This window comes from Pristiophorus japonicus, chromosome 4 (genome assembly GCF_044704955.1).
Source record: "Pristiophorus japonicus isolate sPriJap1 chromosome 4, sPriJap1.hap1, whole genome shotgun sequence".
Lineage (NCBI taxonomy): Eukaryota > Metazoa > Chordata > Chondrichthyes > Pristiophoridae > Pristiophorus > Pristiophorus japonicus.
In genome coordinates, this window is record NC_091980.1 from 315,239,182 (window position 1) to 315,253,217 (window position 14,036).

At 49.4% G+C, this 14,036-nt stretch overlaps 1 protein-coding gene across 7 annotated transcripts in view; it reads right to left on the bottom strand.

Moving 5' to 3' along the window:
- The window catches only part of LOC139263517 (autophagy-related protein 2 homolog B-like), a 135,902-nt gene that overhangs the window by 73,901 nt on the left and 47,965 nt on the right, over positions 1-14,036 (bottom strand). For 6 of the 7 annotated variants that reach the window (XR_011593159.1, XM_070879726.1, XM_070879725.1 and 3 more), the window contains 5 exons: positions 13,249-13,510; positions 10,883-11,033; positions 9,416-9,508; positions 5,113-5,301; positions 1,092-1,365 (listed from right to left, as the gene is read on the bottom strand). Coding sequence is in view for 6 of the 7 variants with exons in the window: in XM_070879726.1 (XP_070735827.1) it covers positions 1,092-1,365; positions 5,113-5,301; positions 9,416-9,508; positions 10,883-11,033; positions 13,249-13,510 (969 nt within the window). In the remaining variant the exon portion in view is untranslated. The remainder of the gene's footprint in view (positions 1-1,091; positions 1,366-5,112; positions 5,302-9,415; positions 9,509-10,882; positions 11,034-13,248; positions 13,511-14,036) is intronic. The other variant, XM_070879723.1, reaches the window with a different exon arrangement.

The window sequence follows — 14,036 nt, forward strand, 5'->3', positions numbered from 1 at the left end:
CCCCTCCCCTCCCGAGGGTGCTGACTCCTGCCGGGGTACGGTGCCAGAGATTCCAACAGGCCCTCTGTAGCTTGCCTGGACGGTGAGTGATGGTGGGCCATTCGGCGGTGGAGGCATCAGAGCCACACCCAATCCTGTCCTTATGGCATGGCACTTCCCAGCAGGAGCCATCGGTTAGCGATCACATGGTGGGGGTGGGGGAACATGGGCTTCCCTCTCCTCAGTAGAGGAAGGGCGAACACTGGTGATTGGCGGGGGCAGGGGCGGAAAGGGACCCTTCCATCACCACAGAAAACCAATGGGCAGAGGGTAAATCGTGCAAAATAAGTTGCATACTCCAAAAAATCATGAAGACGGAATTTTACATAGGATATACAGCACAGGAACATGCTATTCGGCTCAACTACTCCATGCCGGTGTTTATGCTCCACTCGAGCCTCATCTAAATCTATCAGCATAACCCTCTGCTCCCTTCTCCTTCATATGCTGGCCTAGCCTCCCCTTTAGTGCATCGATACTATTCATTTCAACCGCTCCCTGTGGCAGCGAGCTCCACAGTCTCACCACTCTCTGGGTAAAGGAGTTTCTTTTGGATTCCCCACTGGATTCTTGGTGACTACCTTATATTGATGGCCTCTAGTTTTGCTCTTCCCCACAAGTGGAAACATTCTCTCTCTGTATCCATTCTATCAAAACCTTTCATCATTTTAAAGACCTCTATTAGGTCACCCCTCAGCCTTCTTTTTTCAAGCGAAAAGAAACCCAGCCTGTTCATCCTATCCCAACAGGTATTCAAACTGTCAATCTCCCATCCCCTGGATTATTACTAACATTACCGCCAATGTTCCCTTTAAGCTGCACGGCTGCGCAGCACTCTTGCAGCTCCCATGCAGCCGGCTCACCGGTTTTAATAGGAAAACCGCACATACGGGATATTTTGAATGAGCCCCTTAAAGGGACCGCGCACCCTAAAAAAAGTAAAGGGAACATTGACCACAACTGTATCATACCCCATGAGATATGATAATGTGCAATATAAATGTAGGCATTGATTTAAAATAATACGTAACAATAAAAGCTGCTCAGCTCACCAAGAAGCTCCTTAAAAGTGAGTTCCAGTTTGAGTTGTTCGTGGGACAAACTCCCGCAGAACTCGGTCTTAAATTCTGCCTCGCTGAATTCCAATTGCAGAACCTCCTTCTGGAGCGACTTCTTGAACCAGGGTCCTCGTTCCTGGTCAGACCGAAGGTCTGGGATCGGGAAGCGGATGGCCAATTTGAACATGGGCGTGGTGAGTTGCACAGATGTTCGGTAGTTGGCAGGCGAGGCAGAATCGTCACGGAAAACCTCGGTGAAGGCCCTCTGCTGCAACAGGAAGCACGAGCAATGTCATCAAAGGAGGTCAACAGGCTCTGGCGGAAGCTCCCCCTCGAGGGGTTAACTGGTACCAAGGGACTAAATTGTACAGACCAGGAGGGCCCAGTCAGGTTCAAACAAAGTGCAGAATTAGCTAGTCTCAGTACAGAAAGTCAAGAAAAATAGAACGCCTTGCCCTTGCATTTATATAGCGCCTTTCACCTCACGGTGTCTCAAAAATGCTTTACACCTAATGAAGTACTTTGTGACGTGTAGTCACTGTTGTAATGTTGGAAACGCGGCAGCCAATTTGCGCACAGCAAGCTCCCACACACAGCAATGTGACAATGACCAGATCATCTGTTTTGTGGCTTTGGTTCAGGCTAGGACACCGGGGAAAACTCCCCTGCTCTTCCACAAATATTGCCATGGGATCTTTAATGTCCACCCGAGAGGGCTGACGGAGCCACTACTGCCCCTCCGACAGTGTAGCACTCCCTCAGTACTGCCCCTCCGACAGTGTAGCACTCCCTCAGTACTGCCCCTCCGACAGTGTGGCGCTCCCTCAGTACTGCCCCTCCGACAGTGCGGCGCTCCCTCAGTACTGCCCCTCCGACAGTGTGGCGCTCCCTCAGTACTGCCCCTCCGACAGTACGGCGCTCCCTCAGTACTGCCCCTCCGACAGTGCGGCGCTCCCTCAGTACTGCCCCTCCGACAGTGCGGCGCTCCCTCAGTACTGCCCCTCCGACAGTGCAACGCTCCCTCAGTACTGCCCCTCCGACAGTGCGGCGCTCCCTCAGTACTGCCCCTCCGACAGTGCGGCGCTCCCCTCAGTACTGCCCCTCCGACAGTGCAACGCTCCCTCAGTACTCCACTGCGGGTGTCAGTCTAAATTATGAACTCAAGTCTCTGGAAAGAAAAATGAACGCACAACCTTCCGACCTGGAGGTGAGAGTGCTACCCACTGAGCTATGGCGGACACCTAAAGGATGATACAATTGGACTATACAGGGAGTGAACAACAAAAAAACATCAACCAATGTTCTCCCTCCTCATCACTATCCACCCACACTGATCAGTGTCCAATAACCGGAGGCAGCAGGTGAATGACAGGTGAATACAGTATTGGGTTCAGTTATGATGCACCTCACTGTTGAATACTATCTTTGCTCACCCATGGAGAATGGTTACTTGGGTTAATTAGTGATGGGCTACCTGGGAGCTGTGAAACTGTACCCCAGAAATTGTCAGTGCTTTCAGTGGGGGTGGATGGGAGGTATTTTTTAAGTCGCATCAATGCTGTCCTATCTCTAACATTAAAGGTAATGGGCCAGACTTGGTGCTTCTCAGTGTCTGAATGGCTCAGTTTTACACATCGTGCTCCTGGTCTCCCCGGCTGGCGTCAGCTGCAAGGGGTGCGAGCTCAGCATGGGGTTGCCACTGAGTTTCACGACGGTGGAGGCTGTACTAAAGGAAGAGATAGAGGGGGGAAAAAAAAACAGGTTTCCCAAATGTTAAAATCTGAGAGTGAGTCATTGAGTCATGTACATCCAATCCAGCAGCTCATCAGATGCCACAGAGCAGGCTGGCTGCTGTGCTTTCGGTTGGGGAGTTGTGTAGGTCAATTACAAGGGGCAAAGTAAGTTTCCAATTCAGGGCACGTTGCAGTTTACAATGGCTAGTATGAGCTGTGCGGAAACTCCCGGGATCTGGGCCTGTCATTACTGGTTCACAGAAGTAAAAATATACCCTACCTACCCGTTTAATCCCCTTCCACGTACACTCTTCCCCATCATGGACCCTACCCACCCATTTAATCTAAATGGCAGAATATGCTCGAGGGGCTAAATGGTTTTCTCGTACCTAAATCCCAAGGGAAAGTTAAGTATAGGGTCTTAAAAGACGTGGCTGCAGTGATAGTAGATGCTTTGGTTGTAATCTACCAAAATTCCCTGGATTTTGGGGAGGTGCCAGCGGATTGGAAAACCGCAAATGTAACGTCCTATTTAAAAAAGGAGGCAGACAGAAATCAGGAAACTATAGACCAGTTAGCCTAACATCTTTCGTTGGGAGAATGTTGGAGTCCAGTATTAAGGAAGCAGTAGCAGGACACTTGGAAAAGCATAATTCAATCAAGCAGAGTCAGCATGGTTTTATGAAAGGGAAATTATGTTTGACAAATTTGCTGGAATTCTTTGAGGATGGAACGAGCTGGGTGGATAAGGGGGAACCAGTGGATGTGGTGTATTTGGATTTCCAGAAGGCATTCGATAAGGTGCCACATAAAAGGTTACTGCACAAGATAAAAGTTCACGGGGTTGGGGGTAATATATTCCAGCATGGATAGAGGATTGGCTAACTAACAGAAAACAGAGAGTCGGGATAAATGGGTCATTTTCCAGTTGGCAAACAGTGACTAGTGGGGGTGCCGCAGGGATCGGTGCTGGGGCCTCAACTATTTACAATCTATATGAATGACTTGGATGAAGGGACTGAGTGTAATGTAGCCAAGTTTTCTGACAATACAAAGATGGGTGGGAAAGCAAATTGTAAGGAGAACACAAAAAATCTGCAAAGGGATATAGACAGGCTAAGTGAGTGGGCAAAAATTTGGCAGATGGAGTATAATGTGGGAAAATGTGAGGTTATCCATTTTGCAGAAAAAATAGAAAAGCAAATTATAATTTAAATGAGGAAAAATTGAAAAGTGCTGCAGTACAGAGGGACCTGGGGGTCCTTGTGCATGAAACACAAAAAGTTAGTATGCAGGTACAGCAAGTAATCAGGAAGGCAAATGGAATGTTGGCCTTTATTGCAAGAGGGATGGAGTATAAAAACAGAGAAGTCCTGCTACAACTGTACAGGGTATTGTGAGGCCACACCTGGAGTACTGCGTACAGTTTTGGTCTCCTTATTTAAGGAAGGATATTCTTGCATTGGAGGCTGTTCAGAGAAGGCTCACTAGGTTGATTCTGGAGATGAGGGGTTGACTTATGAAGATAGGTTGAGCCTATAGTCACTGGAGTTCAGAAGAATGAGAGGTGATCTTACTGAAACTTATAAGATAATGAGGGGGCTCGACAAGGTGGATGCAGAGAGAATATTTCCAAAAACTAGGGGAATAAAACTGAGATGAGGAGGAATTCTTCCCTCAGAGAGTTGTAAATCTGTGGAATTCTCTGCCCCAGAGAGCTGTGGAGGCTGGGTCATTGAATATATTTAAGGCGGAGATAGACAGATTTTTGAGCGATAAGGGAATAAAGAGTTACGGGGAGCGGGCGGGGAGGTGGAGCTGAGTCCAGATTAACCATGATCTTATTAAATGGCAGAGCAGGCTCGAAGGACCAAATGGCTTATTTCTGCTCCTATTATGTTAAGTTCTTATAATGCCTGATCTCCAAACATAATCAAGCAAATTTGCAGAATATTCACCCATCCTAATATTTCCACTATTTAACACTGGCCTCCCACTCTCCAGACATTCGTACTCCTCACTGTTGGAGTTACAATCGGGGCCACCAGTCCACTGTACGATGAGGTAAGTCAAATTCTGTTATATTGTCACGGGAATCTTGGACTTTTGAGATCCGGATTGTAAAATCCCACCCATTTTTACCTGATTATTATAATCTCATCTACCTCTGGTAGATTTGGGACAAAATTTCAACCGTCCCAGAACACCAGTAACAGGACGCAGTAGCAGGCTGGGATTCCTATGATGGTGCACAAAAATGTAATCGTTCCCACCGCACTCACCAGACTGATGTGTTTGTTGAAGGAGGTGTACATGTGCGATGCCATCATTTCTGTAGTCGCGAGTTTCTGAGGTTGCAGTAAGGAGTTGAGTCTGTCCACAATGCTGATGTCCAATTCCGACTGAATCAGGCCGAGCTCGATCTGCAGCTCCGCCTTTTGTGGCACCGACGTGAGTCTCCCTTGAATGCCCTGAAAAGACAAAGCATGTGAACCCCCGACCTCCAATAAAAAAGGCAGTGTATCTTTCAGTGATTGTCTATGTTCAGATATACACTAGAACCTACAAAATTGATTTCAAAGGGTCAGTGCATATTTGAGCACATCTGGCTTTGCCATATTTCACCACATCTGGTTGGACCATATCGAGCTCTGGTGGGCCTCACTCTCCTCTGACAAAACCACCCATTACACCAGGATCATCCTGAAGAGCAGAGATAACAAAGAAACATAGAAAGTAGGTGCAGGAGCAGGCCATTCGGCCCTATGAACCTGCACCACCATTCAATATGATCATGGCTGATCATGCAACTTCAGTACCCCATTCCTGCTTTCTCTCCTTACCCCTTGATCCCTTTAGCCGCAAGGGCCATATCTAACTCCCTTTTGAATATAGCTAATGAACTGGCCTCAACAACTTTCTGTAGTCGAGAATTCCACAGGTTCACAATTCTGCCAATTTGATTTGTCCAATCTATATGAAGATTAAAATTGGCCATGATTATTACAGTACCTTTCATACAAGCCACCATTATTTCTTGACTTATACTCTGTCCTACAGTATAACTACTTTTAGGGGGCCTATAGGCTACTACCACCAGTGACTTATTTCCCTTATTATTTCTTATCTCCACCCAAACTGATTCTACATCTTGATCTTCTGAGCCAATATAATTTCTCACTACTGCACTGATCTCATTCTTTGTTAACAGAGTTACCTCACCTCCTTTTCCTTTCTGCCTATACTTCCGAAATGTCAAATACCCCTGAATATTCAGTTCCCAGCCTTGGTCACCTTGCAACCACGTCTCTGTAATGGCTATCAGATCATACCCAGTTATATCTATTTGTGCCGTCAAACTCATCTATCTTGTTACAAATACTGCATGCATTCAGATAAAGAGCTTATAAATTTGTCTTTTTACCATTTTTCCCTACTCTGGTGACCCTATTTGCTGGTGAATATTTATGTGTATATGCTCTGTCCCTTCCCGTCACACTCTGGTTATCATCACCCCTATCGCTGCCCTGCACTACTGCCTTCTCCTTTCTCTTTGACTTTTAAAATTTCTCCTCACCTGAGCCCGCCCCCACACTATCGACAGCCCTAGTTATTTGGTCCCAGCAAGGTTCAAGTGAAGCCCATCCCAACCAAACAGCTCCCTCTTTCCCCAGTACTAGTGCCAGTGCCTCATGATCGAAACCCATTTCTCCCACACCAATCTTTGAGCCACATATTCACACCTCTGATCTTATTGACTCTATGCCAATTTGCTCGTGGCTCAGGTAGTAATCCAGAGATTATTATCTTTGTGGTTCTGCTTTTTAATTTAGCCCCTATCTGCTCATACTCCCTCAGCAGAACCTCTTTCTTTGTTGTTGGTACCTACGTGGACCACGAAAACTGGATCTTTCCCCTCCCACTCCAAGTTCCTCTCCAGCCCAGAGGAGATGGCCTTAACCCTGGCATCGGGCAGTCAACACAGCCATCGGGACTCATGCTCTCAGCCGCAGAGAACAGTTTCTATCCCCCTAACTGTCTCCTACCACTAATACATTTACTCCCCCAACTTGAATGGCCCCTTGTACCACGGTGCGGTGGTCAGTTTGCTCATCCTCCCTGCAGTCCCTGCTCTCGTCCACAGAGGCTGCAAAAACCTCGTTCCTGTTGGACAAGTGCAAGGGCTGCGGCTCCTCCAATGCTATCTTCTGGATCCCCATACTGCCTTACTCGTAGCCACACCTTCCTGTCCCTGACTACGGACCAAATTTGAAGTATTTAACCTAAGGGGTGTGATTGCCTCCTGGAACGAAGTGTCCAGGCAACTCTCCCCCTCCCTGGTGTATCGCAGTGTCCAAAGCTCGGACACCAGCTCATCAACTCCAAGCCAAAGTTCCTCGAGCTGCCAACACTTACTGCAGATGTGGTCGCCGTGGAGCACACGGGTGGCCACCAGCTCCCACATGCTACAGCTGCAACACATCACCCGCCCTGCCATCGCGGTTGGATTTTATTTAACTAATTAGGTTTTCAAGTTTTGAAATATCAATTATCCACGAAGTGCCTTGGGACATTTTTCCATATTCAGGTTCTGTATAAAGGCAAGTTGTTGTTGTTGTGTGGGATTGCCCTGCAAATACGAACACATTGTTGTAGATATTGGCACACTTCTGGGGACCTGGGGACTTTTGAATGATGGTGTCAGCTACCCTAGGGTAGATAGGGCTATTATTTCTGGAAAACATTTACAAGTTGGACCTCTCTGGTCCGGAAACAGCCGTCGTTTGGCATTAGTTGGGTCTGAGGGAGAGAAGGGTTTATAAAAAAATAAGTTTCGCAGCCTATGAGTTTGAAATGCAATCTCAGTGAGTTTTGCAGTCTGAAGTTAATCTGTGCCATCTCAGTGAGTGTTGCAATGTGTTATCTGTGCAATCTGAGTGTGCAAAGTGCTGGCCGGGGGCTGTGCCATGGGTCTGTAACTTTAAATGGTGTTTCAGAAAGTGGGCTCGGTTGCTACTGTGGCACGCGTGTGGTGATTGGCTGGAGCGGCTGTCAGTCAGTGAGTGTGTGCGACGATTGGCTGGAGCGGCAGTCAGTGAGTGTGTATGACGATTGGCTGGAGCAGCTGTCAGTCAGTGAGTGAGTGTGTGTGGCAATTGGCTGGAGCGGCTGTCAATCAGTGAGTGTGTGTGGCGATTGGCTGGAGCGGCTGTCAGTCAGTGAGTGTGCGCGGCGATTGGCTGGAGCGGCTGTCAGTCAGTGAGTGAGTGTGTGTGACGATTGGCTGGAGCGGCTGTCAGTCAGTGAGTGTGCGCGGCGATTGGCTGGAGCGGCTGTCAGTCAGTGAGCGTGTGTGGCGATTGGCTGGAGCGGCTGTCAGTCAGTGAGTGTGTGCGACGATTGGCTAGAGCGATTGTCAGTCAGTGAGTGTGTGCGCAGGTGTTGAGGGAGCCGCCCACAGGCTGCCAGCACGCACACACACGCAGGAGCCTGGACACTATCGACAGGTACCGGTAAGCCTAGGCTAGGCGTGACCTTCCGTGGTTCGGAAAATTCTCTATTTTGGCACCGGTCAGGTCCAAGGGTGCCAGACCACAGGAGGTCCAACCTGTACTAGTAAATATTTAGCAACAGAAATAATACGTCAAAAGCAGAAATTGGATGATCTCAGAGATCCCCTATGACCTGTTGGGTAAAAGCTTATGTAAAGGTAGAACTAGGTTCGATATTAGGAGGTGGTTCTTTTCCCAGAGAATAATGAACCTCTCTCAGGCTGCCGGCTCGTGTGGTGATCGCTGATTCACCAAATTCCTTCAAGCAAGGGCTGGACCCGTTTCTGGCTGGGGTGGAGATCACCTGGTAGAAAAGGTAGGGGCCGTATAACATTAATCAGGGCCAGAATGATCTCCTGGACTAGTTTCAATTGTCTAAGAGGGTCGGAGAGGAATTCTTTATTTTCTGTTGTTCCGTGTGCAAGCTCACTCAGGAAGACTGGACCCTTGTGTGAGCTCCAGCCTGTGCAGAATGAGACAGTGGGGTAGATTTTCAACCTGCTGCCCAGGTGCAGCGAATCGGCTGCCCGTTATTGAAACCTGCCCCATTTCCATTCCCACTGATCTTGCAACATCAGTTTTACAGCTGGGAGTTGGGCATGGCCCTGACGGCTAAAAGGATCAAGGGGTATGGAGAGAAAGCAGGAAAGGGGTACTGAGGGAATGATCAACCATGATCTTATTGAATGGTGGTACAGGCTCGAAGGGCTGAATGGCCTACTCCTGCATCTATTTTCTATGTTTCTATAATCTACCCCGGTGCCTTCGGAAGTCGGTAGAAAATTGGAACAAAAGTGGTAAAAGAGCAACAAGTTCCAACGCTAAGTTAAACAATTCAAGCAGAACACTTGACTCTTGTACGCGAGAAAGTACGTGGTTATTACAGAGTTCTTCTCTTAATTCAAAGTTGCTTACTTCAAATTATTGGATAATTCTAATCTTTTTTGCAAACAAAATGAGATTGAATTCTCAATAGACTGTCCTCACGGCCTGTCAGCCCCAGGGCTGAAGCTGTGAGTGAACGGTTACGTACCTGGACTCCTCTTCGGTCGATGTGTTTGTAATGAAGCTGTACAGAAGGTGTGGGAGAAGCTCCAGTCTCGCCCACGGACTGAAACGTGATCAGCTGCCAAAACAAACAAGAAAACAAGTAGAGAAAGAGTTTCATCTGATCTCTGTTAACACTGTAACCATAAAATGAGATACATAACTGACCATTCTGGGACATGGGTTCAAATCCAGCCCAGACTGACCCGTCCAAAGTCTCCTGTGACTGTGACCTGCTGGTGAGATAAGTTTGAACAATCTCAGCGAGATTGATCACCGGCGCACAGCTCAAACTGCCCTCAATTTAACAGTAACTGGCACTCTCGCTCACAGCGGGACCACAGAAATGGAAGGTACTGGTAATGGAGAAATGTCACACTAGCACAGCAGTAAATGGTTCTCTTGTGATTTTTGGGAAAGAGCGGGTCAGAAGCTGGCTATTTGCGTCAAATGGCTCACCTCCTGACTCCCCAAAGCCTTTCCACCATCTACAAGGCACAAGTCAGGAGTGTGATGGAATACTCTGCATTTGCCTGGATGGTGCAGCTCCAACAACACTCAAGAAGCTCGACACCATCCAGGACAAAGCAGCCGCTTGATCGGCCCCCCATCCACCACCTTCAACACTCACTCCCTCCACCACCGGCGCCCCCTGGCTGCAGTGTGTACCATCTACAAGATGCACTGCAGCAACTCGCCAAGGCTTCTTCGGCAGCACCTCCCAAACCCACGACCTCTACCGCCTAGAAGGACAAGGGCAGCAGGCGCATGGGAACACCACCACCTCCACGTTCCCCTCCAAGTCACACACCATCCTGACTTGGAAATATATCGGCCGTTCCTTCATCGTCGCTGGGTCACAATCCTGGAACTCCCTCCCTAACAGCACTGTGGGAACACCTTCACCACACGGACTGCAGCGGTTCAAGGCGGCGGCTCACCACCACCTTCTCAAGCGTGATTAGAGATGGGCCATAAATGCCGGCCTAGCCAGCGACGCCCACATCCCAGGAACGAATAATCAAAAGCAGACAGAACTTATCTACCTCTCTTACCCTGCCATATCTGACCTAGAACTAAGTGATACTGAAACTGAAAGCCCAAAATTGACCACTCCATTCTCCAGCACCAACCAGTTAGCTCTTCCTCTCCAACATCGCTCATTGACTCGCTGCTGTCAGACTGTTTGTCCGACAGAATGTTGGGTAACCCACACTATCCTCCATCTAAACACTGGGAAGGCAGAGAAACCATAGTCTTCCCCAGCCGTCACCGTGAGCACATACATTCACAGGAGGAAGTTTTACAGAAAACACGCTTTCCACTTTATGAACCAAACAAAGTGACAAAGATGAAGTCGCAGGGAGGGAAGTCAGTCGTGGCTTGCGTACTAGGAGTGTCCGAGTGTGTGCACAAGCTAGTGTCTGCCTACGCCAGCACCCATGGTTCTCACCTCGGTATATTGGGGCATGACAGTCCGCAAACCCAAAGGGAAGAGACATTCCAGCAGCTCCATCCAGTTAACGGAGACGTCCGTGTTTAGGCTTCGAGAGCTGGTGCCCCGTCGCTGCTCGTAGTTCAGCTTTATGCCAGTTGCAAAGAGCCTGTGGAACAGTAACGAGCAAGTTCAATTCCAAAACATCTACAACTCAGAACTCGCATTACCGACAACAACAATATGGCGCCTTTAATGCAGTAAAACCTTCCCAAAGCACTTCACGGGAGCAATCAGCAGACAAAAATTGACACCAAGCCACGCATTAGGAAAGGTGACCAAAAGCTTGGTCAAAGAGTTTTTAAGGAGCATCTTAAAGGAAGAGAGGGGTAGAGAGGTGGAAAGTATGAGGGAATTCTCAAGTGTAGGGCCCAGGCAGCTGAAGGCACGGCCGCCAATGGTGGAGCAATGGAAATCTGGGATGCACAAGAGGCCAGAATTAGAGCAGCGCAGAGATCTCGGAGGGCTGCAGGGCCTGAGGAGGTTTTAGAGGTAGGTAAGGGCAAGGCCATGGAGAGATTTGAACTCAATTATGAGAATTTTAAAGTTGAGTTGGTGCTGGACCAGTGAGCACAGGGGTGATGAGTGAATAGGACTTGGTGCGAGTTAGGACACGGCAGCAGAGTTTTGGATGAGCCCAGTTTATGGAGGGTGGAAGATGGGAGGCTGGCAAGGAGAGCATTAGAACATTTTTGAACCCCTCATATGGGGCCCAAGTTTCCACATGATTTGCGCCTGATTTTTAGGAGCAACTGGTGGAGAACGGACTATCTTAGAAATCGCAATTCTCCACATTTTTTTTCTGCAGTTCTAGTCAGGTAGAACAGTTCTACTTTGGAACAGAATTTTTTCTTCAAAAGGGGGCGTGTCCGGCCACTGACGCCTGATTTGAAAGTTTCCACAGTGAAAACGTACTCCAAACTAACTTAGAATGGAGCAAGTGAAGATTTTTGTAGAACTGAAAAAACCTGTTCTACACATTAAAAAATCAGGCGCAGGTTACAAATCAGGCGTCCAGAACGAGGTGGGGGGCAAGGGAAGTCATTAAATTATATAATAAATCCTTATTTATACTTATACAAATAAATCCAACCTGAATAAACATTTATAAGCAAAGAAAAGATTAAATAAACCATCTTCCTACCTGTGTGAAAGTGCTTCAGGCAGGCCTTTCGGGACCGAAGGCTGAACGGGCCGGCCCGAGACTTCGGGCAGGGCCCGTCCCCAGCACCAGATTTACAGGTAGGTGGCGTTGGGTCGGGTCGGGGAGGTTCGGTTCGGGTCGGGGGGAGGGAGAGAGGGGGGGGGGGGGGAGAGAGAGAGAGAGAGAGAGAGAGAGAGAGAGAGAGAGAGAGAGAGAGAGAGAGAGAGGGAGAGGGAGGGAGGGAGGGAGGGGGGGAAGGTCAGGTCGGATCCAGTCCGGGAGCGGGAGTCGGGTCGGGTCCAGTGGGAGTCGGGTCGGGTCCAGTGGGAGTCGGGTCGGGTCCAGTGGGAGTCGGGTCGGGTCCAGTGGGGGGGGGGGGGGGGGGGGGAGGGTTGGGTCGGGGGGGCGGAAGCGCGGGTCGGGTCCAGTCAGGGAGGCGGGAACAGGAGCGCGGGTAGGGTCTGGTCAGGTCCAGTCGGGGGGGCGGGGAGCGGGAACAGGAGCTGGGGTCGGGTCAGTTGGGGGTGGGGGGGGGGCGCGGGTGTCGGGTCTGGTCCGGAGGCGGCGGGGAGCGGGTGTCGGGTCTGGTCTGGTCGGCGGGGGGGGGAGCAGGAGCTGGCCGTGGGAGGAGCCTTATTCACGCAGCCCCAGTGAGGCCATTGGGCCAGGGCTAGGGGCTGCGTGCTTCGGGCCCCTCCCACACAGTTTTGGGCGTCTGGAGCTACTGCACTTGCGTGCCCACTAACGCACTTGTGCAGAGGTCCCGGCACTGTTTTCAGCGCAGGGACCTGGCTCCGCCCCCCACAGCTCGTGCTGGCTGCGCCGAGGGCCAGAGGACCTGCAGGGAGGTGGAGAATACCGAGGATTTTTTTTAGGCGCACTTTGTGGCGCGAAAAACGGGCGTCCAGGTCGGCACTGCGCCGTTCTAGGCGCGTGTGGAAACTTGGGCCCATGGTGTGGTATACCGAGGCTCTGCAGACGTTCTCGAGGATGGCCACGAAAATTATAGGAAGTTTTCAGCCTATTCATTACCTGGAAAAATGCCGACTATGAGGGGATACAACAGAGACCTGTTTGGGTGGGTTGGATTATTGAGCTATCAGAATGGACACCATTTTCTAGAGACAGTGCTGGGCAGGTACAGGACGGAGTGCAGAAAACAACGCAATGCTGCACTTACCGGAGGTGGTCATGGGGACAGGCCGCGGCAAACTTGGGTCGGAGCACGTGGAAATCCCTCGCTGGGAACTGAGACAGATCGAGGGTCTTCAACTGCTCAAAGAAATGGGAGGCCATCTTCGTCAGGGGGTCAAGGTGCAAGGGGTTCTCGGGCGGTGGCAGTGGATCAATGTGCAGCATGGACACAGAGAGACTGCCAATCTCCAGCTGGATCACAACCTTGGGTCTGGATTCATCGATGGGGTGCGATTTGGAAGGGAGACCTGAAAGACAAGGAGGGGAAACTTTACAGGTAGTTACAGTAAATTAATTCTGTGAAAAACATACAAGAAAAAAGCTCCTCTCTCTCTCTCTCAATTTACCTCAAACCTCCATCTTTTCTTGTTTCTTTATTTTATCGATACTACAATCACTCCCCCAATTAACTTTCCTCTCTTGTTACTCCACCTGTCCTACACACTGTCATAAGGACATAAGAAATAGGAGCAGGAGTCGGCCACCTGGCCCCTCGAGCCTGCTCCGCCATTTAATAAGACCATGGCTGATCTGATCATGGACTCAGCTCCACTTCCCTGCCCGCTCCCCATAACCCTTTACTTCCTGATCGCTCAAAAATCTGTCTATCTCCGCCTTAAATATATTCAATGACCCAGCGCCTCCACAGCTCTCTGGGGCAGAGAATTCCACAGATTTACAACCCTCAGAGAAGAAATTCCTCCTCATCTCAATTTTAAATCGGCGACCCCTGATTTGGAGACTTATATGTCCTCTAGTTTTAGTTTCCCCTAT